Source organism: Pinus tabuliformis, chromosome 6 (assembly GCF_031772625.1).
Source record: "Pinus tabuliformis cultivar Carrire ecotype Pingquan chromosome 6, CPIR1, whole genome shotgun sequence".
Lineage (NCBI taxonomy): Eukaryota > Viridiplantae > Streptophyta > Pinopsida > Pinales > Pinaceae > Pinus > Pinus tabuliformis.
The window spans coordinates 1,968,523,260-1,968,549,950 of NC_142292.1; the positions used below are offsets into that span (position 1 = coordinate 1,968,523,260).

Below are 26,691 nucleotides of genomic sequence, written 5' to 3' on the forward strand. Positions count from 1 at the left end.
TGGTGAACTTGATGATTGGATGATAAATGAATAAGCACATTTTTGAGTTCATTGATCGCATGGACAAGAGTCTTGTCCAGTTGAATGATCTTTGCATCCATTTTTTCCCACTTTGTGTTGATTTTCTTTGCGACATATAAAGACATCATGTTTACAAATGCATCATAATCAACTAAGAAATTGTGTACATTATAATTGAAAATTTCAAACGTTAACAAAAACGGAGGGCAGAGTGTGTTTACATCGAATGTTAAAGCATTAAGTACAGACTCTAGGGAACCAGAGGACTTACCAGATTCAGATCCATTCTGTGAAGAAGTATCATTACCTAAGATGGACTGTGTTAGTGCACGTAGAAGCATGTCCTGCTGGATTTTGATCTTTGTCAATTCAAAAAGTGAGATATTCACATGATATTTCTTCATCTCTTTAACTATGTTGTAATCCAGTGCGGGAGAGATTTCCGAAGTGTCTAGGGGAGTTGGCTTGTCCACTGCGTTCGGAGTGATGGACTTACTCTTACTTCCCGTAGAAGTACTTTTCATCGTAACTTCATTTCGATACTTGCTCTAAGTGTTCTGTGTTGGGTTGATGGGTAGAATGATCTTCCTTAATAAATATTCTATCAATTTCTGCTTCGTCAATTCTTGTGTGGAAACTAGCCCTTGGCTTCTCAAGTTATATCGAGTGTTCTTCTTCTGGGTCGAGTCATCACTCATTGGCCTATTTTTGACATTGCTCTTTCCAACTGTGAGTATGCAACTGAATGTGTTCACTGCATGCCCCATGCTTGGAGTCTCTTCGGTCGCAGCAATTTCTTCCTTTTCTTCCGCAGGCTCGATCTGCTCATTAGTAAGCATTGTATCAATAAAATGCGCAGCAAGAGCGTTCATGTTGTGGTTCCATTGTGGGCATGTATTTTTTGAATGATATTCTTGATGAAATGAACAATATTGGTCCATGCCCATACTCTCAATATTCAGGACAATGATTGAGCTTTGTGCATACTTGGTCGGCTGGTTGATGTTGCTGTCGAAGTTGGCAGTCCTTCTCAACAAGTTGAACTTGGGAGGCTTGTTGCTCACGGTGGTCTCGCTTGACCTTTGTTTCAATTTTTCCAACTCATTGGATAGATACTTGATAGTGTGGGTCAAGCTCTCGTGATCAATTACTTCTTTCTCCTTGGCCATGCTTATGGTGCCCTGATACCTTTCCACGTGTCTTTAGAGTCCTTTGTTGATTCGCCATCTGTAATAACTCCAATCGCATGCAATTCCTTTTCAACTGCGATTGCCTCTTAAAAATTCTCAACCAAAGTTGGCTTCACATTTCTTTTCACGAACTGCGCAATGCTTGTTGGTAAGGAAGATGTGAAATAATCAATAGTGATGGAGTCATGAGGTTTCATGTTTACCGAAAATATGTTCAAGATACGGTTAAACCTCTTATTGAAATCCTTCACTTTCTTTTTCTGCTCCATCTTGAGACTTCTCAACTCTCTTAAAATCATGGCGGGGGTTTTATCATCAGCGAATTTCTCAAGAAACAGTTTCTTAAAACCCCTCCAATTCTGGATCGAGTTGATAGGAAGGTTGTGATACCATACAACTGCTTTGCAATCTAAGGTACATGCAAAAAGTCTACATGGAACATTGTCATAACGTACCTCAAGTGTTTACAGATGTAGGTAGAAGTTGTGTAGATAGTCCTCCGCTTTTATTGCTTTGTCAAGGTCATATTTCGTTAGTAGCTTTTCTGGGTGCCTTGACATTTTGTGTAACACACCCAGAAGTGCAAGTGGGCCCTGATTCATCCAGTCCAGATCTTGGTCTGCTATGTCTTCGTCATTGTTTTCCCCTTCTTCGCCAGAATATGATTGGTTTTATTCTTCCTCTTCTTCACCGCCTAACTCGCGGAATGTATCGTCCGAGAGTACCATGTTATCATTGTCACCATTGTTGAAGGTTGGAGGTTGCATTGGTTTTTCTGCGTTTTCTTTAGAATCGAGTAACTCTTCAAGGGTGGCGAGAACCAAATATTCAACTTTTGAGACCACAATCCCGGTGGGGGTGGTTTGTTTCTTCTTTGGAAAATATGGAATATTATGTACTTCGGGTATCAATCCAATAACTCTTGCAAACTTACGGGTGATGGGGCAGATGGCCTAGATCTGATCGTAAGAGATTTCACAAGTTTGTACAGTCTCGGTCTGGGAAGAATTTCCAACTTCAGTAATATGCATAGGGGAGGTGCTAGGAATATTACTGCCTTGACCAGAGGAAATAAGATTTGGGTGGGTGAAGTTATCAACCATAAAAATTTGGCTTTCCTCCTTTTAGCACTAAAAATGTTGACGGTGCAGGACCTGCCAACATTCAAGGGGTCTCCCCCTTATGTGGTCCCAATTATACATTACATTGTTTGGGATAGGAGCCCCATCCAAAATATGGTCCGGTTCCTAATTATCTCACAGATATGCTTGGGCTCTAACTGTTAGCAAGATAGAGGAGTGCAAATGTGCCTTCGAAAAGCAAGGGGGTGTTTCTATTGAGTGTTTGGTTGTATGTGTGTCAAAGTTCTCTCACTGGGAGGGGAGCAGAAATGAGCTTCTAAGAGAGAGGTAGTAGTACCACCCTAGTAGAGACACACATAAACAAGAAGGATTCATACAACATCAAGCGGAATAGTCCACAAAGATGCGACGGTCATTGCAACTAATGTAACAAGGAAGATCTGTCTAATATCCCTCAGAATAGTCCATGAGGATGTGACAACTATAATAGAAATTACAACACATTCTCAATATGGTAAGTACCAAAATAACCAAAATATTTCAACTACTTTAGCACAAATGAAAGAAAACATGAATTACAAACATTCATAGAATAGTCTTATAAATATCCATAACCCATGCATGAAGAACGTGATGGCCCATAAGGCTTCTTATATTAAGTAAAATTTCCAAGGAACTTGTATACAATGAACACCACTAGCTCTAATAGTGGAGCATTGGAGCCACTCCTGGCTCCTCAAAAGAACGATCTTATCTCTCTAATTCCTTGCGGGAGGAGCCAAGGTCAAAAGTCCTTTCCTCTTACAATGAGGGTGTATATATAATAATGAGGAAGTGATGCTTCACCTTCCTTGTGACTCTTTCACTACCCTCATGACTCTTTTACTTCCTATGACTTTTCAACTTTACATAACTCTTCATATTCCATATATGTCCTCTGGATTTTCACTTTACAATACGTTGTCGAAACAAGAATTCTAGAAACCACTATAATGGTGTGGCATGTGACAACCCATGACATGACATGACATGAAACTATTGACATGGACTACTTGGTGATGTGGAAATGTCAAGCCACTGTTTCTGTTGTGTGTCGAATGTTTGTTCATGAATGCTCTTCTTTCCACCTCCGCATGGCTTGGTGGTAAGGAATCTTCAATGGTCTCAAGTATGGAGTTGTGATCGCAAACGGGTGTCCCTTTGCTTTCTCTTGGTTGATCAACTTGCATACACAAATACATGGATGTCTTTCAGCATGTTTCCCCTCTTCATCTCCTTCTTCATCATCTCTTCATGGTATGATAAGGTACATGTATCTGCAATTTACTCATGATGAAAAGAAATCGGTATGAAAAACCCCTAATCTAAGATAGTGCATATTGATCCATTTTATGAGCCAAAAGTGGGTGATAAGCTAGGAGAAGGGCTCAGTGACTGTGCAATTATGTAGTTCAAGCAGTCAAGGGTGAACCTTGAGCCTTGATATTGTGTAATGCATAGTCCAGGCTAGGTTATGGAAGAAAATTGCATAATTCTGGAGGTCAATGTGACATGCTAAAGGGATGAGCACTGGATCAACACATTGCACAGTCTCGGGAGACAGAGGAGGTTGGGCCATTGCATTATTGTGCATATTATGGGATCAAGGGACGAGATTGAGGCCAGATACTACGCATTTTGTAGTTGAGGCAAGGCTGGGCAAATTGATTGTGCATTTCTGAGAGCCAAGATCGAAGCTTAAGCAGTGGAACTGCGCAGTAAGAAAGAACTGCGCATTGCATAGTGTCAACAAGCAAGGTCACAACTAGAGGACTGAGACTACGCAATGCACATTTTAGGGAGGTCGAGAGAGGCTAGGTTTCTTGGTTGGGAAGCTTTACAGAAAATGGCTAAGTACGAGATCAGTGAGACTGATGCAAACAATGATAAGACTTCGACTGTGATCACACACTTAGAATACTTGATGAAAAGACGACATAGATCATTGAGGAGACATGAACAATGCATTTCCATTAGTATGACAACTTTACAACAATAAACAACAAGTGCGACACCAAAGATACACTTTTGCGATGACACTTGTGCGATAATGCTGAAAACTTTGGAAATGAGTGTGACAGATGTTTACATGGTTATTAACTCATTCACAAAAAGGTAGCCCCTTGAAACCACCAAAACAGGCTTAAACACATTATGCGATGACTAACATGCGAAAATACGACATTTTTCCTATCTTGTTAAACCAAAACTCCTCAAGAAAACACACAGAATGAATTTCAATGTTTACGATGACAATGTACAAGACCAAGGAAGGCTCTGAAATTGAGTGTAGGACAAAATTTGGAGGTTTTTGTAGTAGTGACAATAGGAGGTGTGATCTATATTGTATCATTTATTTTTTTTCATCCATATTGATGCTTTCAAAGTGGAAAAGGCAGAGGAATAAGCTCACAAGATCATTTTTACTATCAGGATCTAGTTTCACAAATTGAAGTCTAAAACATCTTGGGAGTTTTTTAAGGCATTAACTAACATTTTTTAGTGGGGAAAATTTTGTTGCTTCCTTTTTTCATATTCTACACACAAAGACCTTTCCAACCATGTAAGAGTTACCTCAATCAAATTATGTATGCAAAAGTCATTAGAGGAAATTTCAGCCTAAAAGTGCCCATGAAATTTTCATGTACCTGATATGTAAATCAATCAAAATTATTTAAATTTAAAAAGAGGTACATGTAAATATTTTGGAGGGAAAAAAAAACTATTTTCTAATTTTATTTTACGATTATCTCCTTATAATCAATGTGGGTCTTCTCAAAAGTAAGCATAATCGGTACTCATTGGACGCATAATTTAATTTTACACCCAGTGAGTGTCTACACTAGAAATTTGAGTAAACCTATAAGGATATAAGGATGCATGGGTTATGGTGGCCACCCGCCTATTCCACCAAGACCTCTAGTGGGTTTCGTATGTTTCCTTGATTATTGCAGCGTTTACTATTTTTAGCAATTTTTTGGGTCTTGAATTTTTAGAGCTGTTTTGACCCCTAAACGACGTTTTTTGTAGATTCGCAACAAACATGTAGCGATATCAATGTGCTTGCGAAAAATCTTGTGGTACTCAGATAAATATTTTCAATAAGGTATTGTACACACCAAATGAAGATCATATGATCAAGTTACGACCTCGAGAAGTTGGCTTCCCAACTAACCCCAATGGGGCACACAAACTCTTGGTGTTTCATCTCCTGAGGTTAGGGTTTTGGTTGTTTAGGGTTCTCCTATGATTTTCAGTAATAAAAAGGCCCTTGAGCCCCATTGTAATACAGTTTGGAGACATGTAGCCACCAAATCTCTTCTTAGAGATAAGCTACCATCGCCTAAGCTAGTTTATTTCCATTGTATATGTAAGCATATTTCAATTCTTTGATATTAATGAAATGAAGTTTTATTTCGGTTGCATCTCTATGTTTATAGTTATATTTGTATTTTGTTGTGCTCTTTCATAACTCTGGATCAGTGGTATTAGAGTAGTCTGCTCTTTCTCTGTTTTTCTTTGCGTGTCCCCAACAGGGTCAGGGTATAAGGAGTTAGGGTTCGAACTAGTTCAATCTTTATAAGATCAGCCTCGCAAACCCCGACGACCTCCCATGTCGGAAGAAAATAAAGACGAGAGAGCAGGAGATGATGGATAAATTTGCCCTCGAGCAATAGAGGAATGTGATGACGGATAAATTTGCCCAGATCTTTTAGTGGCTACCCATAAGCGACACATCTTCATCCAACATCCACTCTAGAGGTGCCACTCCTTTTAAGGTACAATTTAATTTGACATTCCCATATTTGAAGGCCAGATAAATGCAAACACTGTAGATAAATGGTTAAATGTGTTGGAAGGATATTTTTTGGTTCATGACTTTTCCAATCGAGAAAAGATTAATTTTTCACTCCTCAAAGTTGCCCCCAATGTCAAGGACTAGTGGGAAACATACTGTGAACAAAAGGATGAGGGGGAATCCTCATTGTTTTAAGCCGCATGCACTTGGAATTATTTCCAAGACGCCATCAAGGAACAATATTACCTTGTCTGGAGCTATAAAGATAAATACATAAAGTGGACTATGGTGTGGTGGGGAAGGGACCAAGATGTCCCGCAGTTCGCAAATAGTTTTCATACCCTTCACACGAAGCTAAGTATCAAGGATTCTGCGTGGAATTTGGTACTCAAGTATCTTGGCTGTCTACACAAGTACATCCAGGACGATATGGATTTTTTGGACATCTCCTCACTTAGTGTCGCCTATCGATACGTTGTCAAGATTGAGCATAAATTTAAACAAAAGAAGTGAGACTTTGGATCTGCGAATCCGAAGCAAGGGAAAGGCGTCCCCAAACCATAGAATAAAGGACAAAGCCAAGGCGGGGCGACTAAGGACTACCCGCTAAAGCTGCAAGAAAAAAACAACACCATAAAGACAAAGGACATAGGGAAATGGTGTGAGTTCCATAAGAGCCCCACTCACAACACTAGTAAGTGTCGAGCCAGGCAGTCATTGATGTCTAAGTTGAAGGCTTTTGAATCAGATGCATGTTCTGACTCTAAGTCAGAAACCGACAAGGGGAATGACAAAGGCAATAATATTATTAATTCGAAGCCTAGTTCCATTGTTACCACCACCAAGATAAAAAATATTGAGCCCAAAGATCCAGAGGAGGGGGCGTGGCTCTTCCACTCACATATGTGGGTGAAGGGTTCTCCGCTACAGTTCATTGTTGACAATGGAAGCCAAAAGAACCTCATATTTGTAGATGTCATGAAGCAATTGGTCCTACCGACCATATCGCACCCACAATCATAAACCATCGGGTGACTTCACCAAGGGAAAGGTCTTTGCATTAGCCAACAGTGTCACCTTCCCTCCAAACCCTCTAACAACACAAATTGTGTGCCAATTTGGAGAAATTCACTTTTGGTTTCAATATATGGGGTACATCATTAATGAGTGGGGTGTGAATGTGGACACAAACAAGATATAAGTTATTTGAGATTGACCAACCCCAACCATTCTAACAGAGCTCCGCAACTTTCTGGGTCTTGCGAATTACTATTGTAGGTTCGTGTTGGGATTCTCTCATATCACTTGGCCTTTGAGTCAAGTCACCAAGGGTAAAGCGAAAACAAAGTTCTTTTAGTCTAAATCCCAACAGAAGGCATTTTTCAAGTTGAAGCATCACTTATGCTCCGTACAAGTGCTAACATTACCATACCTACAACAACCATTTGTAATTGAGACAATCGCCTCTGACTATGCTATTGGTGCAGTTATTACCCAGCAGGGGCATCCAATGGCATATCACAATGAGACACTTTCAGATACAGTCCGAAAGTATCCCACTTATGACAAAGAGATGTATTCTATTGTGCAGGAATGCCAACAATGGAAGCATTACATTATGGGAAAGGAAACAATCATCCACACAGACCACCGACCCCTGCAATTCATATAGACACAAGGGAATTTGCAAAACGATCGCCATCAGAAATGGTTCACACATCTGCTACAGTTCCATTTTAAAATCAAATACAAGAAGGGAAACACAAATAATGTTGCAAATTATCTCAGTCGACCACTGGTTATGGCGTTGACCACTGTGATCAACTCTTGTGGACACTAGATTTTGGGGTGGCCGCATCTTTATAAGAGTGATCCAAAATTCAGCAGCACATATCAGATGCTCCTGGAAGGAAAACAAGTTCCATATTTCAACCTCTAGGGTGCACTGTTATGCCACCTGGGACACCTTTGTGTTCCTATAAGTGAGTATGCCAAGATGGTTTGGGAGGTGCACTACAGTCGAGTCACTTGAAATTTCAAAGTAGAGAAAACAGTGGTAGTGTTACAGAAGTATTTTTATTGGCCGAACCTTTGACAGGATGTTGGGAAGTACATCAGATCTTGCACTACCTGCATCATTGCAAAACCAACAATTAAGAATCAAGGCCTATATACTCCCCTACCTACTCCTAGTCGACCTTGGGAATCCATATCCATGGATTACATGTCGATCCTTCCTTCTACTAAGCATGGCAACAACTATGTGTTTGTGGTCAATGAAAAATTCTCTAAGATGGTCGTTCAGGCGGCCTGTTTGAAGAGTATCACAACAAAATCCACTGCTAAGCTCTTCTTTGAACAAGTGTGGTTACATTTTGGGATCCCACAGTCCATTATCTCAGATCGGGACAATAGGTTCCTAAATACATTTTGGTCAAGCCTTTGGTCGATGCTGGATATCAAGCTCACTAAGTCCATGGAATTCCACCCCCAAACTGATGGCGAGACAGAGGTCGTCAATAGGATGATCATGCACATTTTTTTCATGTACAACTCAAAACATCCACGCACATGGGATGAAATCCTGCCCTATGTCCAACACAACTTCAACATAACTCTCCATATCTCACCTGACCACAACCCCTTTTAGGTGGGGTTGGGATTCCAGCCACTGTGTCTCATTGATGTGGTCGTACCATTTGCAACTACTCAAGCAGATCCAGCTCATATCCAATCCGAAGCTGATCAGGCTAACATATTCATTGAGCACATTCAACACATCTTCCAGCAGGTCCATGATATATTGGACAGAGCCAATGCTAAGTACAAGCAACGTCATGATCAACATTGAGTGCCACACAAGTTCTAGTTGGGCGACAAAGTTTGGTTACATTTGTAGAAGGAGTGCTTTGTTGGGCCCCACCATAAGCTTCGTCCGCTCCGATATGGGTCGTACACCATCACTAAGGCTGTAGGGGACAAAGCCTTTGAGCTCAACATTCCATTGTTCCTTGGTTCGCACCCAGTATTCAATGTGGATCGGTTGCGACCATACTTTCCTCCATTATTCGACACATTTGATGTTGCTGAGCAACTGACACCAACATAGCTCAACCCAAGCTGCATCGAGAAGGCCAAAATAAACAGGATCATGGACACATAGATCAATAAAACGTTCCAGCAGAGGATCCAACTATATCAAGTTTTCAAAGCAGGAGAACTCCTTCACCAAGGCAAGTGGTTCACCAAGGACTAGGTTCAACAGAGATTTCGTCACCTCATGGAGGCTCTGCATGCAATGGGGACCATTACTTCCTAAGGGGGGAGGTGGATATTGATGACCACCTACCTATTCCACCTAGACCTCCAGTCAGTTTCATTTGTTTCCTTGATTATTGCAGCATTTACCATTTTTAGCAGTTTTCAAGTCCTTACCGTCCGAAGTTGTTTTGACCCCCTAAATGGTGTTTTTTTAAGGTTTGCAATAGGGTCAGAGCCATAAGAAGGGGCATGTGGAAAATCTTGTAATACTCAAAGAGATATTTCCAACGAGGTATCATACGAGATATTTCCAAGAATGAAAGATAGGGTAAAATTCATGAAATCATAGACAACTCATAGAGTTTCCACAAGGGAGTGTGGAGGTGGAACGGAAGTCAACCACCAAATCTCAACAATGGCTCTGAGTAGGAACTGGAGCACAACTATAGAGTCAATTGCATTTTCGTCGACTACTAGGTGTCCAAACTTTGGATCTAGAGGTGAGTAGAAGGTAAGATGAGTGCATGGAGTGTCAATCCATCCCACATATATTATCAAATCTTTCCATTGATTGATGACTTGTACACCTCAACTTTGGTACTATGGAAGTCTATTCTCCATTGTTAAGTCTACTCATTGAATCAAACAACAGTTTGCTCAAAAAATTGACCAAGCATGTTGTTGAAACATGATAAACTAGGAAGTTTGATTACATGGGGGATGTGTAGCATCTTAGCCACATGCATGAAATTGCTCGAGGACATGAGATCCCCATAAAATGGGGAGCATCAATGTCCACATTTGTGTGATATGTGCATAGGTGATTACATCTTCAAGGGCCTTTGTAGCTGATTCTTGTTACACTTGGCCTTCTAGGAAGGAAGGAGATAAATAAGCAAACAAACAAAGGAAAGGTGTTCAATAGTTAGTCGACAATGGTTCTTCAATTAGTGGGTTCTTGGCACCTTTACCAAAGTTGTTTGATGATTTTGTATAAGAGAAAAGTAGTGCCCATTGGTTGACTCAAGCATTGATCATTTGCAGAGATAGGTGCAAAGGGAAAGAGATTTTAAAGAGACCAACACCAACAACAATCTTGTCATGGAGTAGATTAAAGAAATGCAAAAAAGGTATTCATGCTTGTAGTCATTAAATTTAGATACAGTAGTAGAAGCCCTAGTAGTAGAAGCCCTAATAGAGACTTTGTAAATTGTAATTTTCCCTATAAGCAATAAAGAGCCAAACAAACTATCACGTACTAAAATTTTGCCAATTCAAACTTCTCTAAGATGAATCTTTGAGTCTATAATGTGTTTGTGTATGAATTTTTTTCATTAATTACAGTTTAAAACACAAATTACATATTGATGAATCCTGATAAAACTTGGTATGAAAAACTTAAAAAATAAGGAAAATATCCTAAATTCCCAACCACTATTTGTATATTTTTGTTGCTCCTTCCATCAAACCCAACAAACATCAATAAATATTTATATCCCTAAAAGCAATGTAAACCCAACCCTACAACATTAGACATGGGAGGAGGAGTAAATTTCAACAGGCGTCCCACTGTTTCAAAGACTTGATAATAGTCTTGGATTCCCGAAAATTTTAAATATTTGAATCATGAGTTAAGTGTATCATTTTACCTTGATCTATTATTTTGAATATATTGCTGGAATTTTCATGATTTTCTGAGAAAAAAACAATTTGGTTAGACTTCATGGATGGTTAAAATACGAATACAAGTTAAAGTTATGCTCAAATCTACATTACTGAAAAATAATAAATATAAAAATCATTTCTCCGATCTTCTGACATTTCTAGAACTTCAAACCCTTATATGACCAATATTTCTGAAAATCCAAACCCTTATATTACAAGAACAGTTGCTGCATCCATTCAACCCTCTACGAAAACACTTATATTACAAAAACAGGTGTTGCATCCATTCAACCCTCTACGGAAGCAATCAGAGAGCTAACCAGAAACAGAGAAAAATATATGTTGATGTGTCTATTTAACCCTATACAAGAGCAATTTGACAGAAAACCAGAAATAAAGAAAAAGACTTGTTGCAGCATATATTCAACCCTGCTGTACAAGAGCAATCTCGCAGATAACCAGAAACAAAGAAAAAAAAGAAGGAAACATCAACCTTCAACCGACCTTCATGTCAGGTCTAGGGCCAAATGCCATGACTCTCACATACCCTTCGTTATCTAAATGACAGGTGGGAAGCCGGCCCCATGTCTTTTTACTTAAGATGTAAAATACCACCTCCATCACCCTCATACATCCATTGAGGATAAAGCAGGCGAAATCCCCAACTCCTATGCAGCTCATTAAGGGGCATTCCATAGAGCTGTCAATATTATACAGAGTCTTGTTAACATCCTCACACATTGATGAAGGCATTCTAGCGACCTCTTTCCAGCATGCTGATGAAGAAACAGAGGAGTCCGCCTTCACCTTTGCGAACTCCCATATAATGACCTCCTGCAAAAGCCCCTCTCCGTCTTTGACCTTCCCACCTGTGACTAGAACCCGCGATCCACAGGTGAGCAGGTAAGGGAAAATCTGCTTTCTCTTAGCCAGCTCTGGCAAGGGTGCAGAAATGAAAGTGCCATTTCTGATGTTGAAACCCATTATACCCCAGCAGCCACTCATGATTGTTAAACAATAGAAATGCCCATCACAAAAAACCAACTCCATTCCCATATGTGCCCGCACTACCCACATATCCTCGGGCATCTGCCCTGCAATTCTCCATGACTTGTCACTGGAATCATAGATTTCCACTAAATCGCCTTTCTGATCGCGCGGTCGGCCCACTGCCACCACTTTGTATGTGTCTCGACTGGGGTCCTCCCCTTCCATGATGCCGATGGCTCTAACCGACCATATGGATGAAATTGGGGGAAGTTTTATTGAGTTTCTTGTGAGAGGATTGGAACCAACAAATCTTGGAAAATTTCCCACCAAGAACAAACCTGCTGCACACCCATGACAATCAATACGAATTTCCTTTTCTTTCAGGAAAGAAAGGGAGATGGAAGAACTCTTCTTCCATCTCTGGGTGAAGAAGCAATAAAGCAAACAGTGAGGCATTCTGGACTGGGCATTCTGCACAACCAGCCATGGCATACTGTTGGAAGGCGCCTCTCCCCATTTACTGGTTATGAATTTGGTGGATGAAAGGAGAGCATTCCAGTCTTTGCATACGCTGCGTAATCTGCAGATACAATCCACTGGAACCCACACCAATATTTGGTGTTTCAAATCCACAGGCAACTCAGGCAATTCAGAAACCTCTGCCTGCTTGGCCATTATAATTAAAACCCCAGAGCCCAAAGGCGGAGATGAAGTTGAAGTTGTGTGGATTGTAATCGCTTCTTCAAACAGATTATATAGGCGTAGATAATTTTATCTTTGATAAAAATGAGCGAAGTGTTCTGCTATTAAAACAAAACAAAGATAATTTTATCTTTGATAAAAATGAGCCAAGTGTTCTGCTATTAAGACAAAACAAAGCAGATTGGTTGGTGATTAAGGGTCTGGTAATTAAATTGATAATATGCTCATAGCAATATGCAAAAACCAGAGTCGGGACCGCCTCTAGCCTAGATCCACTCTCAAGTATCATATATCTTGGTTATCAAGTTGATTAACTTGTAAAACGTTTATTCCAGAAGACTTGGAAAAGTCTCAAACATTTATTAGAGAAGACTTTCACTTTCCAGAAGACTTGGAAAAGTCTCAAACATTTATTAGAGAAGACTTCCACAAGTGAAGTGTTTAAAATTCATGCTTTTTCTGAAGTTTTAGTTTTCCGAATTTTAGAAACTCTAAGTTTCTCTCAACGGCATCAGAAATTTTTTTAATGTGTTTTTGGGTTTTGTTTTAGAATTCTGTTAGGGTGAAAATGTGGGTTTTAAAATGTATAAATTGATTTGATGTTTCGAAAAATTTGGGTAGCAGTGAGATTATACGGATTTTAATTACCCCGTAAGCCTTTCCCTCTGAAATGAAACTTTCCTAAAATCTACATGTCATCCCTATGTACCTTCATAGATTATGTGTCAGACGATTAGATGATTGTTAATCGTTCGATCAACGGAAGGTAGTTGAGTGGTTGGAACTGTTCACGATATTTACTTGATTGATCAGTCTTCAACTTTCTGAGCGCTCGGAGAAAAAATCCGTTACTGTTTCCTCCCTGGCTATCGCATGAGCAGCGCAAGGAGTGTCCCAAATGGATTATACAGAGAATCATGGCGATGCGAGGGCTCCTTTATCAAGGTTATCTTCAGGCCACACTTACGGCACACTGGAATCTCTGCAAGGCGTTACAACTCTTCCCCCTTACCATTCTCATCAACATCGTTGCCTTCCTCGGCATTTGCTCTCCGCCAATCTGTTCCCATGTGATCCGTTACTGTTCCTCCCTGGCTATCGCGTGAGCAGCGTAAGGAGTGTCCCAAATGGATTATACAAAGAATCATGGCGGTGCGAGGGCTCCTTTATCAAGGTTATCTTCAGGCCACACTTACTACACACTGGAATCTCTGCAAGGCGTTACAACTCTTCCCCCTTACCATTCTCATCAACATCGTTGCCTTCCTCGGCGTTTGCTCTCCGCCAATCTGTCCCCATTCACATGGGAGGTAGGGCAATGCCGCCTACCCTTTCTCCTCGATTGGTACCCATGACCTCAGAGACACGATGATTAGGGATCCCTACAGACAACCCATTACTGACAGAGAACCCACTTTGAATATTATGAATTATGGGGCAGAGCCTATTGGATATTCCATTGGCCATTTGCAGAGCTTGAACTGGTCTGTGAATCCAACTCAGCAATATCAACAACAAGAATTTGTTAATCAAACTTCACCTCCACCTCAGATGTATCAACATCAGTCACGCCAACAAGAGGTATCTGTTTTTTTTTTTCAAATTTCCATTCCAGATTGTGCAATGTATCCATCCTTTTTCATTCACTTCTTAGCCTCTCAACTTTGAACTTTGTTTTCTGATTCAGTAGTGTATCCATTCTTTTTCTACCCTTTCTTATTGTGCCAGAAAAGTTGTTCACTATTTCAGTAATTTGTCCATTCTTTTTGTTTACTAATTGAGCAATGTTTGATATTGTGGGGGCCTTTATCACTGTTGAGGGCAATACCACATTCACTAGGCATTAAAACAACCTCTCTGCTGTCTTTCTGAGGCTGGGAAAATGCATAGAGGTTGATCTTCAAAGGGTTCAGAAGAGGTAGTAAAGCCACAGAAAAAGCAGCCACAAGGACTGGTGGGGTGGTGTTCTCTTTGTGAGGTTAACTGTGGAAGCCTAGAAAATCTTCATGAGCTGCATATGTCAGGGAAAAAACACTTGTCCATGTTAGGAATGGCAAAGACAAAGGAGCAGGAGACAGCAGAGACTGGCAAAGACAATGTTCTTGGAAAAAGAAAAGATGATTCAGTGAAGGAAGAAAGAGATATGCCATCCAAGAAATGCCACAAGTTACATAAAGGAGATGCTGCCCATGCCCAGCTTACAGAGGATGGAAATTCTGAAGCCCATTTACCGGTCTATGGTGAGACAGAAAGTGTTGCTGGTCGCAAAGTTGAGGAAGAAGCTTTTGTCAAAGCTCAAGATGAAGGGGCAGACTAAATGTTCCAAGCTTTCAACCTGTTGAGCGTAAAATGGTCTGTGTTTTAGGTTTTGTGGACATTAGATTTCAAAATTTTCTTTAAGGTTTTGTGACAGTTGAGACACTTCAGGATTGCATAATAGAAATCCCTGGAGATTCATAAGAAATGTTTTTGAACATGCTGGAATTAAATATTATGTAGGGTTGAATTTCGAAAATTTTGATGTGATTCATAAGAAATGTTTTTGAACATGCTGGAATTAAATATTGCGTAGGGTAGGATTTAGAAAATTTTGATGTGATTCTGAACTTTCCATATGTAAACAGTTCTTAAGGTGGCTGTGATTACGAAAGAAATTGATTAAATTCTCTTCTATACGGATTCATGTGCCCAATGGAGTGTCCCAAATGGATTATACAGAGAATCATGGCGGTGCAAGGGCTCCTTTATCAAGGTTATCTTCAGGCCACACTTATTACACACTGGAATCTCTGCAAGGCGTTACAACTCTTTCCCCTTACCATTCTCATCAACATCGTTGCCTTCCTCGGCGTTTGCTCTCCGCCAATCTGTCCCCATTCACATGGGAGGCAGGGCAATGCTGCCTACCCTTTCTCCTCGATTGGTACCAATGACCTCAGAGACACGATGATTAGGGATCCCTACAGACAACCCATTACTGACAGAGAACCCACTTTGAATATTATGAATTATGGGGCAGAGCCTATTGGATATTCCATTGGCCATTTGCAGAGCTTGAACCGGTCTGTGAATCCAACTCAGCAATATCAACAGCAGGAATTTGTTAATCAAACTTCACCTCCACCTCAGATCTATCAACATCAGTCACGCCAACAAGAGGTATCTATTTTTTTTTTTTCAAATTTCCATTCCAGATTGTGCAATGTATCCATCCTTTTTCATTCACTTCTTAGCCTCTCAACTTTGAACTTTGTTTTCTGATTCAGTAGTGTATCCATTCTTTTTCTACCTTTTCTTATTGTGCCAGAAAAGTTGTTTACTGTTTCAGTAATTTGTCCATTCTTTTTGTTTACTAATTGAGCAATGTTTGATATTGTGGGAGCCTTTATCACTGTTGAGGGCAATACCACATTCACTAGGCATTAAAACAACCTTTCTGCTATCTTTCTGAGACTGGGAAAATGCAGAGAGGTTGATCTTCATATTGGAAATTGTAGAGCATACTATTTTTATTACTAACATTGGGTTGCCGTCCAAAGAAATCATCATATCTGGACTACTTTAGTACAATAATTTAGCACTTTTATGTTAAAATGAAATTAGGTGTCAAGGAATGAATCACAGGGTATCCGACACTACAAGAAGTGTCCAATACCCTGTGCATACTGCCATCTCTGCAATGCGTAAGAAGTGGCTGCCATTTGTTCAATCATGTAGGGGACATTTCCAGCGTGGAATTCCCTGTAGTCTGTGAAATGCTTGATTTTGAATTTAAGCCACCCATCCCAGAAATCCCTATTTGTATCTGCATTCCACTGCATCCTGCAACCACTGATGACTGGACAAGCCTGCTGATGAGATCTTTCAAGTCTAAAGATCAGGAAGACAGAGGAGCTATAGTCATGGCTTCTGATGCCCTGGAAAATGCAGAGAGGTTGATCTTCATATTGGAAATTATAGAGCATACTATTTTTATTACTAACATTGGGTTGCCGTACAAGGAAATCATCTTATCTGGACTACTTTAGTACAATAATTTAGCACTTTTATGTTAAAATGAAATTAGGTGTCAAGGAATGAATCACTTTAGTATAAAAATTTAACACTTTTATATCAGAATGAAATTAGATATTGAAGAAATTTTTTTATAGTAAGCCAATTACAAGATTTAAAACTCTGATATCATAAGAAAAGCCATCAACAAACACATCATTTGTCCCACTTTGCTATGAAAAAAATTAAGGCACAATATAGATTAGGCAGAGGAAGATAAATTCTTATTTATGATTACTTGATCAACTTTGTTCTTGAGTATGATTAGTTGATTAGATAAATTCTTGTTTATGATTAGGCACAACCTCGATCCAATAAATTAATAGGAGCTTCTGTAAAGGTAAGTACAGAAAAACTTTCAGTTAGACTGAAGTGGGTGTGTTCAAAGATGGGCTGGGAAGCATATATATGGTGATCCAGTTGTTAGTGGTAAAGTTTGTTGTTTCATTAGTGTGGTTATCTGCTATTGCTGTAGCACAGCTCGAATTGAGTGACACTGTGACAGGATCAGTTAATTTAAGTGATGTGGGACTGGCCTGTTTAGGCAATCTAGCACTCTTTATTACAAGCTTGTTAAGAGGAAGACTTTATTTGGAAATGGGTACCAGGGATCTCATGGCCACCCTCATAGGTCCCAAAATCAAAGACATAGATAAGTTTTGACTGACCACCACACATGAATTTAGTGAAGCTTCTGTTGTAATGTAACATGTTGTCATTGGATACATCAATTCTTCCATCCAGCAATTCATGAAATATATATGCAATGCCCATGATGTGGCCTCCATACTGCTCCAATGTGCTCCTTTAAAAGATGCATTAACATCTCCTTCAATCCAAATTCCATCCGAATGTGCAGGTGCCATTCAAGAGATTTGTTCACATAGCATCCCTGGATGCAATTGTAATTGCATAGTATTCAGGACAATCAGAGATATCACAATCTTACTTGGTAAGAGGATGCCTGGAACACTACAACAAGTGTCGAATACCCTGTGCATACTACCATCTCTGCAATGCATAAGAAGTGGCTACCATTTGTTCAATCATGTGGGGGACATTTCCAGCGTGGAATTCCCTGCAGTCTGTGAAATGCTTGATTTTGAATTTAAGCCACCCATCCAAGAAATCCCTATTTGTGTCTGCATTCCACTGCATCCTGCAACCACTGATGACTGGACAAGCCTGCTGATGAGATCTTTCAAGTCTAAAGATCAGGAAGACAGAGGAGCCATAGTCATGGCTTCTGATGCCCTGGAAAATGCAGAGAGGTTGATCTTCATATTGGAAATTATAGAGCATACTATTTTTATTACTAACATTGGGTTGCCGTCCAAGGAAATCATCTTATCTAGACTACTTTAGTACAATAATTTAGCACTTTTATGTTAAAATGAAATTAGGTGTCAAGGAATGAATCACTTTAGTATAAAAATTTAACACTTTTATATCAGAATGAAATTAGATATTGAAGCAAAATTTTTATAGTAAGCCAATTACAAGATTTAAAACTCTGATATCATAAGAAAAGCCATCAACAAACATATCATTTGTCCCACTTTGCTATGAAAAAAATTAAGGCACAATATAGATTGAGCAGAGGAAGATAAATTCTTGTTTATGATTACTTGATCAACTTTGTTCTTGAGTATGATTAGTTGATTAGATAAATTCTTGTTTATGATTAGGCACAACCTCGATCCAGTGAATTAATAGGAGCTTCTGTAAAGGTAAGTACAGAAAAACTTAATTAATAGGAGCTTCTGTAAAGGTAAGTACAGAAAAACTTTCAGTTAGATTGAAATGGGTGTGTTCAAAGATGGGCTGGGAAGCATATATATGATAATCCAGTTGTTAGTGGTAAAGTTTGTTGTTTCATTAGTGTGGTTATCTGCTATTGCTGTAGCACAGCTCGAATTAAGTGACACTGTGACAGGATCAGTTAATTTAAGTGATGTGGGACTGGCCTGTTTAGGCAATCTAGCACTCTTTATTACAAGCTTGTTAAGAGGAAGACTTTATTTGGAAATGGGTACCAGGGATCTCATGGCCACCTTCACGAGTCCCAAAATCAAAGACAGAGATAAGTTTGGACTGACCACCACACATGAATTTAGTGAAGCTTCTGTTGTAATGTTGTCAATGGATACATCAATTCTTCCATCCAGCAATTCATGAAATATATATGCAATGCCCATGATGTGGCCTCCATACTGCTCCAATGTGCTCCTTTAAAAGATGCATTAACATCTCCTTCAATCCAAATTCCATCCGAATGTGCAGGTGCCATTCAAGAGATTTGTTCACATAACATCCCTGGATGCAATTGTAATTGCATTGTATTCAGGACAGTCAGAGATATCACAATCTTACTTGGTAAGAGGATGCCTGGAACACTACAACAAGTGTCGGATACCCTGTGCATACTGCCATCTCTGCAATGCATAAGAAGTGGCTGCCATTTGTTCAATCATGTGGGGGACATTTCCAGCGTGGAATTCCCTGCAGTCTGTGAAATGCTTGATTTTGAATTTAAGCCACCCATCCAAGAAATCCCTATTTGTATCTGCATTCCACTGCATCCTGCAACCACTGATGACTGGACAAGCCTGCTGATGAGATCTTTCAAGTCTAAAGATCAGGAAGACAGAGGGGCCATAGTCATGGCTTCTGATGCCCTGGAAAATGTAGAGAGGTTGATCTTCATATTGGAAATTATAGAGCATACTATTTTTATTACTAACATTGGGTTGCTGTCCAAGGAAATCATCTTATCTGGACTACTTTAGTACAATAATTTAGCACTTTTATGTTAAAATGAAATTAGGTGTCAAGGAATGAATCACTTTAGTATAAAAATTTAACACTTTTATATCAGAATGAAATTAGATATTGAAGCAAAATTTTTATAGTAAGCCAATTACAAGATTTAAAACTCTGATATCATAAGAAAAGCCATCAACAAACATATCATTTGTCCCACTTTGCTATGAAAAAAATTAAGGCACAATATAGATTGAGTAGAGGAAGTTAATTTCTTGTTTATGATTACTTGATCAACTTTGTTCTTGAGTATGATTAGTTGATTAGATAAATTCTTGTTTATGATTAGGCACAACCTCGATCCAGTGAATTAATAGGAGCTTCTGTAAAGGTAAGTACAGAAAAACTTTCAGTTAGACTGAAATGGGCGTGTTCAAAGATGGGCTGGGAAGCATATATATGATGATCCAGTTGTTAGTGGTAAAGTTTGTTGTTTCATTAGTGTGGTTATCTGCTATTGCCGTAGCACAGCTCGAATTAAGTGACACTGTGACAGGATCAGTTAATTTAAGTGATGTGGGACTGGCCTGTTTAGGCAATCTGGCACTCTTTATTACAAGCTTGTTAAGAGGAAGACTTTATTTGGAAATGGGTACCAGGGATCTCATGGCCACCCTCACAGGTCCCAAAATCAAAGACATAGATAAGTTTGGACTGACCACCACACATGAATTTAGTGAAGCTTCTGTTGTAATGTTGTCAATGGATACATCAATTCTTCCATCCAGCAATTCATGAAATATATATGCAATGCCCATGATGTGGCCTCCATACTGCTCCAATGGGATCCTTTAAAAGATGCATTAACATCTCCTTCAATCCAAATTCCATCCGAATGTGCAGGTGCCATTCAAGAGATTTGTTCACATAACATCCCTGGATGCAATTGTAATTGCATTGTATTCAGGACAATCAGAGATATCACAATCTTACTTGGTAAGAGGATGCCTGGAACAGTACAACAAGTGTCGGATACCCTGTGCATACTGCCATCTCTGCAATGCATAAGAAGTGGCTGCCATTTGTTCAATCATGTGGGGGACATTTCCAGCGTGGAATTCCCTGCAGTCTGTGAAATGCTTGATTTTGAATTTAAGCCACCCATCCAAGAAATCCCTATTTGTATCTGCATTCCACTGCATCTTGCAACCACTGATGACTGGACAAGCCTGCTGATGAGATCTTTCAAGTCTAAAGATCAGGAAGACAGAGGAGCCATAGTCATGGCTTCTGATGCCCTGGAAAACGCAGAGAGGTTGATCTTCATATTGGAAATTATAGAGCATACTATTTTTATTACTAACATTGGGTTTCCGTCCAAGGAAATCATCTTATCTGGACTACTTTAGTACAATAATTTAGCACTTTTATGTTAAAATGAAATTAGGTGTCAAGGAATGAATCACTTTAGTATAAAAATTTAACACTTTTATATCAGAATGAAATTAGATATTGAAGCAAAATTTTTATAGTAAGCCAATTACAAGATTTAAAACTCTGATATCATAAGAAAAGCCATCAACAAACATATCATTTGTCCCACTTTGCTATGAAAAAATTAAGGCACAATATAGATTGAGCAGAGGAAGATAAATTCTTGTTTATGATTACTTGATCAACTTTGTTCTTGGGTATGATTAGTTGATTAGATAAATTCTTGTTTATGGTTAGGCACAACCTCGATTCATTGAATTAATAGGAGCTTCTGTAAAGTTAAGTACAGAAAAACTTTCAGTTAGACTGAAATGGGTGTGTTCAAAGATGGGCTGGGAAGCATATATATGGTGATCCAGTTGTTAGTGGTAAAGTTTGTTGTTTCATTAGTGTGGTTATCTGCTATATTTCCGTAGTACAGCTCGAATTAAGTGACACTGTGATAGGATCAGTTAATTTAAGTGATGTGGGACTGGCCTGTTTAGGCAATCTAGCACTCTTTATTACAAGCTTGTTAAGAGGAAGACTTTATTTGGAAATGGGTACCAGGGATCTCATGGCCACCCTCACAGGTCCCAAAATCAAAGACATAGATAAGTTTGGACTGACCACCACACATGAATTTAGTGAAGCTTCTGTTGTAATGTTGTCAATGGATACATCAATTCTTCCATCCAGCAATTCATGAAATATATATGCAATGCCCATGATGTGGCCTCCATACTGCTCCAATGTGCTCCTTTAAAAGATGCATTAACATCTCCTTCAATCCAAATTCCATCCGAATGTGCAGGTGCCATTCAAGAGATTTGTTCACATAACATCCCTGGATGCAATTGTAATTGCATTGTATTCAGGACAGTCAGAGATATCACAATCTTACTTGGTAAGAGGATGCCTGGAACACTACAACAAGTGTCGGATACCCTGTGCATACTGCCATCTCTGCAATGCATAAGAAGTGGCTGCCATTTTTTTAATCATGTGGGGGCCATTTCAAGCGTGGAATTCTCTGCAGTCTGTGAAATGCTTGATTTTGAATTTAAGCCACCCATCCAAGAAATCCCTATTTGTATCTGCATTCCACTGCATCCTGCAACCACTGATGACTGGACAAGCCTGCTGATGAGATCTTTCAAGTCTAAAGATCAGGAAGACAGAGGAGCCATAGTCATGGCTTCTGATGCCCTGGAAAACTACCTGGATCAGAGGAGAGGAGGTAGACTGGAAGAAGTATTCTACAGAACTACCTCCTTAATAGTGCCAAGGTTTGCAGAAGTATTAATCAACCTTGTACTGACTGGTTGCTTCAAAGTAGATGGCTTCTCTAGTGCCCTATTAGCGAGAAGGGCAATAAGCCATTACATCGTGGACAGTAAAGGAAATGGGTTCTGTGCCAATGTGTTTCTAACCAGTGCTGTGGTCAAGAGTACTGTCGATAACACCAGTGTTTGCCAAGTGCTGAGGTTTAGAGGTAGTACTCTTCTGAACCTCAGAACCTTATCGTTTATAGTGGGCTGTATCAACTTGATTTGCTCTGTTACTTGGATTGTGCTTGCTGCATTAGAAAGCGGCGTTGGAAAATTGTATAAAATAAACTCCATTCCACCCTCTAAGCCTAAAGTTGTTGCGATAATAACAGTCATCTGTATTGGCATGGGTATGGACTGTTTAGAAATGTTTTCCAAGAAAATTAGTGGGAGGAAAAAGCTTCTGCTTAGGGTAGTGATAGTTTTAGAGATCGGTTGCATTGCAACAGCCAGTGCAATTTTAGGAGCTTTGGGTACAAAGGGCTTTGGAACATGGCACTATAGTGCTCTGCAAGCCCTAGTTTGGGTGAAATGGGGAATTGGGTGTTATCTACTGGGAGAGTATTCGCCCGAATATGTTCACAGACCTTCTAGGTCAACCATGATGCGTAGTGGAGTTGAAAGTCTCGCATACTCTTCGGCCAGGTGGATTGACAATGGAATTCTGGTGTATTCTTCTGCATTCTTGTTCAATGCTCTCTTGTCTGCACTTCGGGGCATGCGGGCATAATATCCATGGAAGGACGAACTATGAAGCCTGTGAGATCATTGTGGTGTACTTTTCTTAGCTGCAATTCGGGGCATGTAGACGATGAAATTTGTCAGATCATTTCTACCAGGTAGCAAGTTTCTTTTTCTTAATTTAGTAGGGCAGATCTTTTTGTTGTATCTTCTGCATTCTTATGCAATGCTGCCTTAGCTGTAGCATGGGGCATATGGGAGTAATGTCCATGGAAGAATAGATGATGAAGTTCGTCTGATTCTTCCTACTCTGTAACAAGCTTTTTTATTTTCTATTTTTAATATATGTAAATTTAAGGATAGATGATGAAGTTTGTCTGATTCTTCCTATTCTGTAACAGGCTTCTTTTTTTGTGTATACAAATTTAATATTGTTAGATCTTTTTGCTGTGCTCTTCTGCATTCTTGATGATGTCTTAGCTGTAGCTTGGATATGTGAAAGTAATGTCCATAGATGGATACATGATGAAGTTTGTCTGATTTTTCCTTCTCTGTAACAGGCCCTTTTCTTAATGTGTATAAATCTTATGTTGTCAGATCTTTTTGCTGTAATCCTCTGCATTATTGTGGAATGTTGTCTTAAGCAGTAGTTTGGGGCATGTGAGAGTAATGTCCATGGAAGGATAGATGATAAAATTTGTTTGACTTTTTCTACTTTATAACATGCTTTCTTTTTAATGTATGTAATGTTTTAACTCAGTACATATATTTAGTTTAATAACAGGAACCTGAACTTTTTTCATACAAGATCAATTACGAGTAATTCCAATATAGCAAGTCTATCCAGCAAGCTATAAAAGATGTAAACATTGCAGGGTACCTTGCCAAGGATATTGACTTAAATCTGTCAGTTGAGGAGCCATATCTATAAGAGGTTGCCAACTTCAGAAATTAGGCTGCATACTTGTTATGAATCTTAGTGGAGAATACTATAATCAATAAACTGCCTAGAGGAGCTTTGAATGAATTATACTTCTTAGACAGTCTTATCCTATTTAACTTAACTGTGATAAGACATCATTTCAATAGTAGTGATTCTTGTTAAGCCATAAGGCTTTCCTCTATGAAACCAACTCCTTTGTTGCTTAGCTGTCCCCTGTCTACGCCCTTGGATCTTTTGTTAGACGACCGTTGATTTGAATTGCAAACTGTTTTGGCAAGGTTGCAACATATCCGAACTTGGTTACTCAGGGAGGGATCCAACGACCCTGATAACAGGTGGTTGAACCTGTTTAAAGGGAGGTCGATAGATTTTCAGGAATATTTACAAGAGATTCAAATTTACAGGCAGGATATCAACAGTCAAAGAATCAATTTCCAATTTGATGGCAGAGGATTTTCTATCATTTCTGTATTCCTTGTAGCAACTTAAAATTAGTTTTATTTTTAGTTTACTGTTAGGATTTTATTCCTAAAATCTTGTAACAACTTGAGGATTATGTTTTTCCTATATATTCTTTCATTAGAATATATATTTGTAATGTAAGGGAGGTTGGATTTTGGTGTAAAAAACCCAGGTTTGTATACTGTAGAAGCTTGATAAAGTACTCCTTGTTATGCCTAGAAAACTGGCTATTGCTAATGGCATAAGCTAATGGCTACCTTGGCATTTTGACCCCGCAGTGGAGGATGCCCATTACATACCTAACAAGAAGGGTTCTTTGAGAGTAAGTATAGCTATTAGTTGAATTCCTGTATCTGGGCTCCAGAATATTGTTGAAATCTTCTAATTTGACTGTTTTGTGATAATATTTGATGGAATTATTGTTCATATACTGGTGAATATTGATCAATATGAATGATTTTCCTTTCACAGTTCTTGTGTTTTGATTCTTTATGAATAGGAATTGATTCATTCAACTAAAATTGGTATTGTTGATTTTGATGGTACTTCTATTCTCCAGCTTGATGATTGGGTGCTGTGCCGAATTTACAAGAAAAATGGTCATTCTCAGAGAGTACAAGGGGTAGAACGAGATGAATCACCAAGTGCAGATGAAGTGATGGCTTCTTTGCTTGATATTGATCAGCAAAACAAACTGCAACTGCCCAAAATTGCCTCTTTCAGTGGGTTGTTGGAGAGTGACGATCCTTTCATAGATGGTTTTTTAAATGATGAAGCCATGGATGGCAATGGAAACAGCAGCAGACTACCTCAAGTCCAGTCCTCCAACCTCTCTCACAACAATTTCAGCAATAACAATGACAACAATAGCGATTGCCGATATGAAGTTGTCCCAAAACAAGAAGAATTAGCAGTGGAGAATGAAAACAAATTCAATTCTCTCAAGAGGACCCTCTCCTTAGCATATGGGGACGATGAAACCAACCCTGCAAAGAGATTCAACAACATGCAGAACAACTACAGCTACAACGTCAACAATAATGTTTCAGCCTTGCTTAATTCAATGCAGCCCAATCAAACTTTCCAACAGCAGAACTTCCTAAGCGCATTGAATGACAATCAACAGAATTTCAAACTTCCCTACATTCAGAACATGCATTGGACCACCTAAGCAACTGCTCATCACAGAGATTTTGAATTCTTTTCAACAGGACTAAGATTGGTATACGTCAAAATTTTCTGGATACTAACTCAAAATAGATTGTTCTTTCTACAACTGATCTGTATAATAGTTTCTATGGTATACATGAAAATTGTCATAATTTGTGCATGGAATGAACAGTAGCAGCTTGCTATATTCTGTGTATAGCAATAGGTATATACAATCAGTGTATCAGGTGCAAAGAAACTGTCTATGGCTTCAGGCCTTTATTCATCAGACCATTGTAGCATTTCACTATGGTATATTATTGTTTATAGAGGAGTAGACAAGTTGTTCATACAAAAGCCTTCCTAAAGATGAGAAGGCTTATACTTCCAATTTCTACATAAGAGCAGAAACTTGTATGATAATATTCCTATATTCAATCAGAAGGTTTGCAGTTAAAATCTCCATAGTATTCATGGGATGCATAGCTATAACAATCATCAGATCAGAATGTTTGGAAGAGATCAGGAGACCCATATCTACAATTAAGTTTCTGTATCAAACCATACTAAAGCAACAATATTAAATAAGGAGGAGACATTACATAACAGAGACTCCAAGACTTGCTAATATTGCTTGTCATAATATGAAAAATTTGGTTTACCTTTGTATCAGATCTGTAAAGATCTTAGAATGAGATCCAGACATATTAATGTGAAAATTTCTGTGCATATTAGATATAAAAGATTTGAGTTTTGAGTTATCAAAGCTATAGATTGAGAACTACATGGATTGCTTGAAAGGATGGCTGGTTTGATTTGTATATCAGGATTGCTAGCTTCTTTGTGGTGGTAGTGTGAGATTAATTGGGAATTGCTACTCGTTTCATACTTCAAGAGGGAAATGAATTTCCTAATGATGGTGGTGATGAAGGAACCCAGCAAAAGCACAAATAATAGCATAGTTGATTGAATTAAAAAATCAATTGTGTAAATACAAATAACACACCCTACAAAGTGATGTCTTCTTGAATATTGATCATTATGAATGATTTTCCTTTCACAGTTCTTGTGTTTTGATTCTTTATGA

General features: G+C 39.0%; 3 protein-coding genes across 3 annotated transcripts; 2 read left to right on the top strand and 1 right to left on the bottom strand.

Moving 5' to 3' along the window:
* Nucleotides 1-11,293: 11,293 nt before the first annotated feature.
* On the bottom strand, nucleotides 11,294-12,779 carry LOC149267064 (F-box only protein 6-like). Its single transcript, XM_089398007.1, has one exon. It carries the CDS (start codon nucleotides 12,720-12,722, stop codon nucleotides 11,553-11,555), a length of 1,170 nt encoding a protein of 389 aa, XP_089254133.1. The 5' UTR covers nucleotides 12,723-12,779; the 3' UTR covers nucleotides 11,294-11,552.
* Nucleotides 12,780-13,593: 814 nt separating this feature from the next.
* On the top strand, nucleotides 13,594-26,373 carry LOC149267065 (uncharacterized). The gene is made up of 3 exons (XM_089398019.1): nucleotides 13,594-15,101; nucleotides 15,374-15,908; nucleotides 25,015-26,373. The coding sequence occupies exons 2-3, from the start codon at nucleotides 15,432-15,434 to the stop codon at nucleotides 25,624-25,626; spliced, it is 1,089 nt and encodes a 362-aa protein (XP_089254145.1). The 5' UTR covers nucleotides 13,594-15,101; nucleotides 15,374-15,431; the 3' UTR covers nucleotides 25,627-26,373.
* LOC149267066 (uncharacterized) lies at nucleotides 21,268-23,803 on the top strand. Its single transcript, XM_089398016.1, has one exon. It carries the CDS (start codon nucleotides 21,744-21,746, stop codon nucleotides 23,097-23,099), a length of 1,356 nt encoding a protein of 451 aa, XP_089254142.1. The 5' UTR covers nucleotides 21,268-21,743; the 3' UTR covers nucleotides 23,100-23,803.
* Nucleotides 26,374-26,691: the final 318 nt, after the last annotated feature.

What these genes read in the sequence shown, in the direction of transcription:
- LOC149267064 (XM_089398007.1), bottom strand. Translation starts at nt 12,722, where the DNA reads ATGGCCAAGCAGGCAGAGGTTTCTGAATTGCCTGAGTTGCCTGTGGAT.
- LOC149267065 (XM_089398019.1), top strand. Translation starts at nt 15,432, where the DNA reads ATGTGCCCAATGGAGTGTCCCAAATGGATTATACAGAGAATCATGGCG. An exon ending in ATCAGTCACGCCAACAAGAG is followed by an intron (nt 15,909 to 25,014) that starts GTATCTATTTTT and finishes TCTATTCTCCAG; the next exon opens with CTTGATGATTGGGTGCTGTG.
- LOC149267066 (XM_089398016.1), top strand. Translation starts at nt 21,744, where the DNA reads ATGAAATATATATGCAATGCCCATGATGTGGCCTCCATACTGCTCCAA.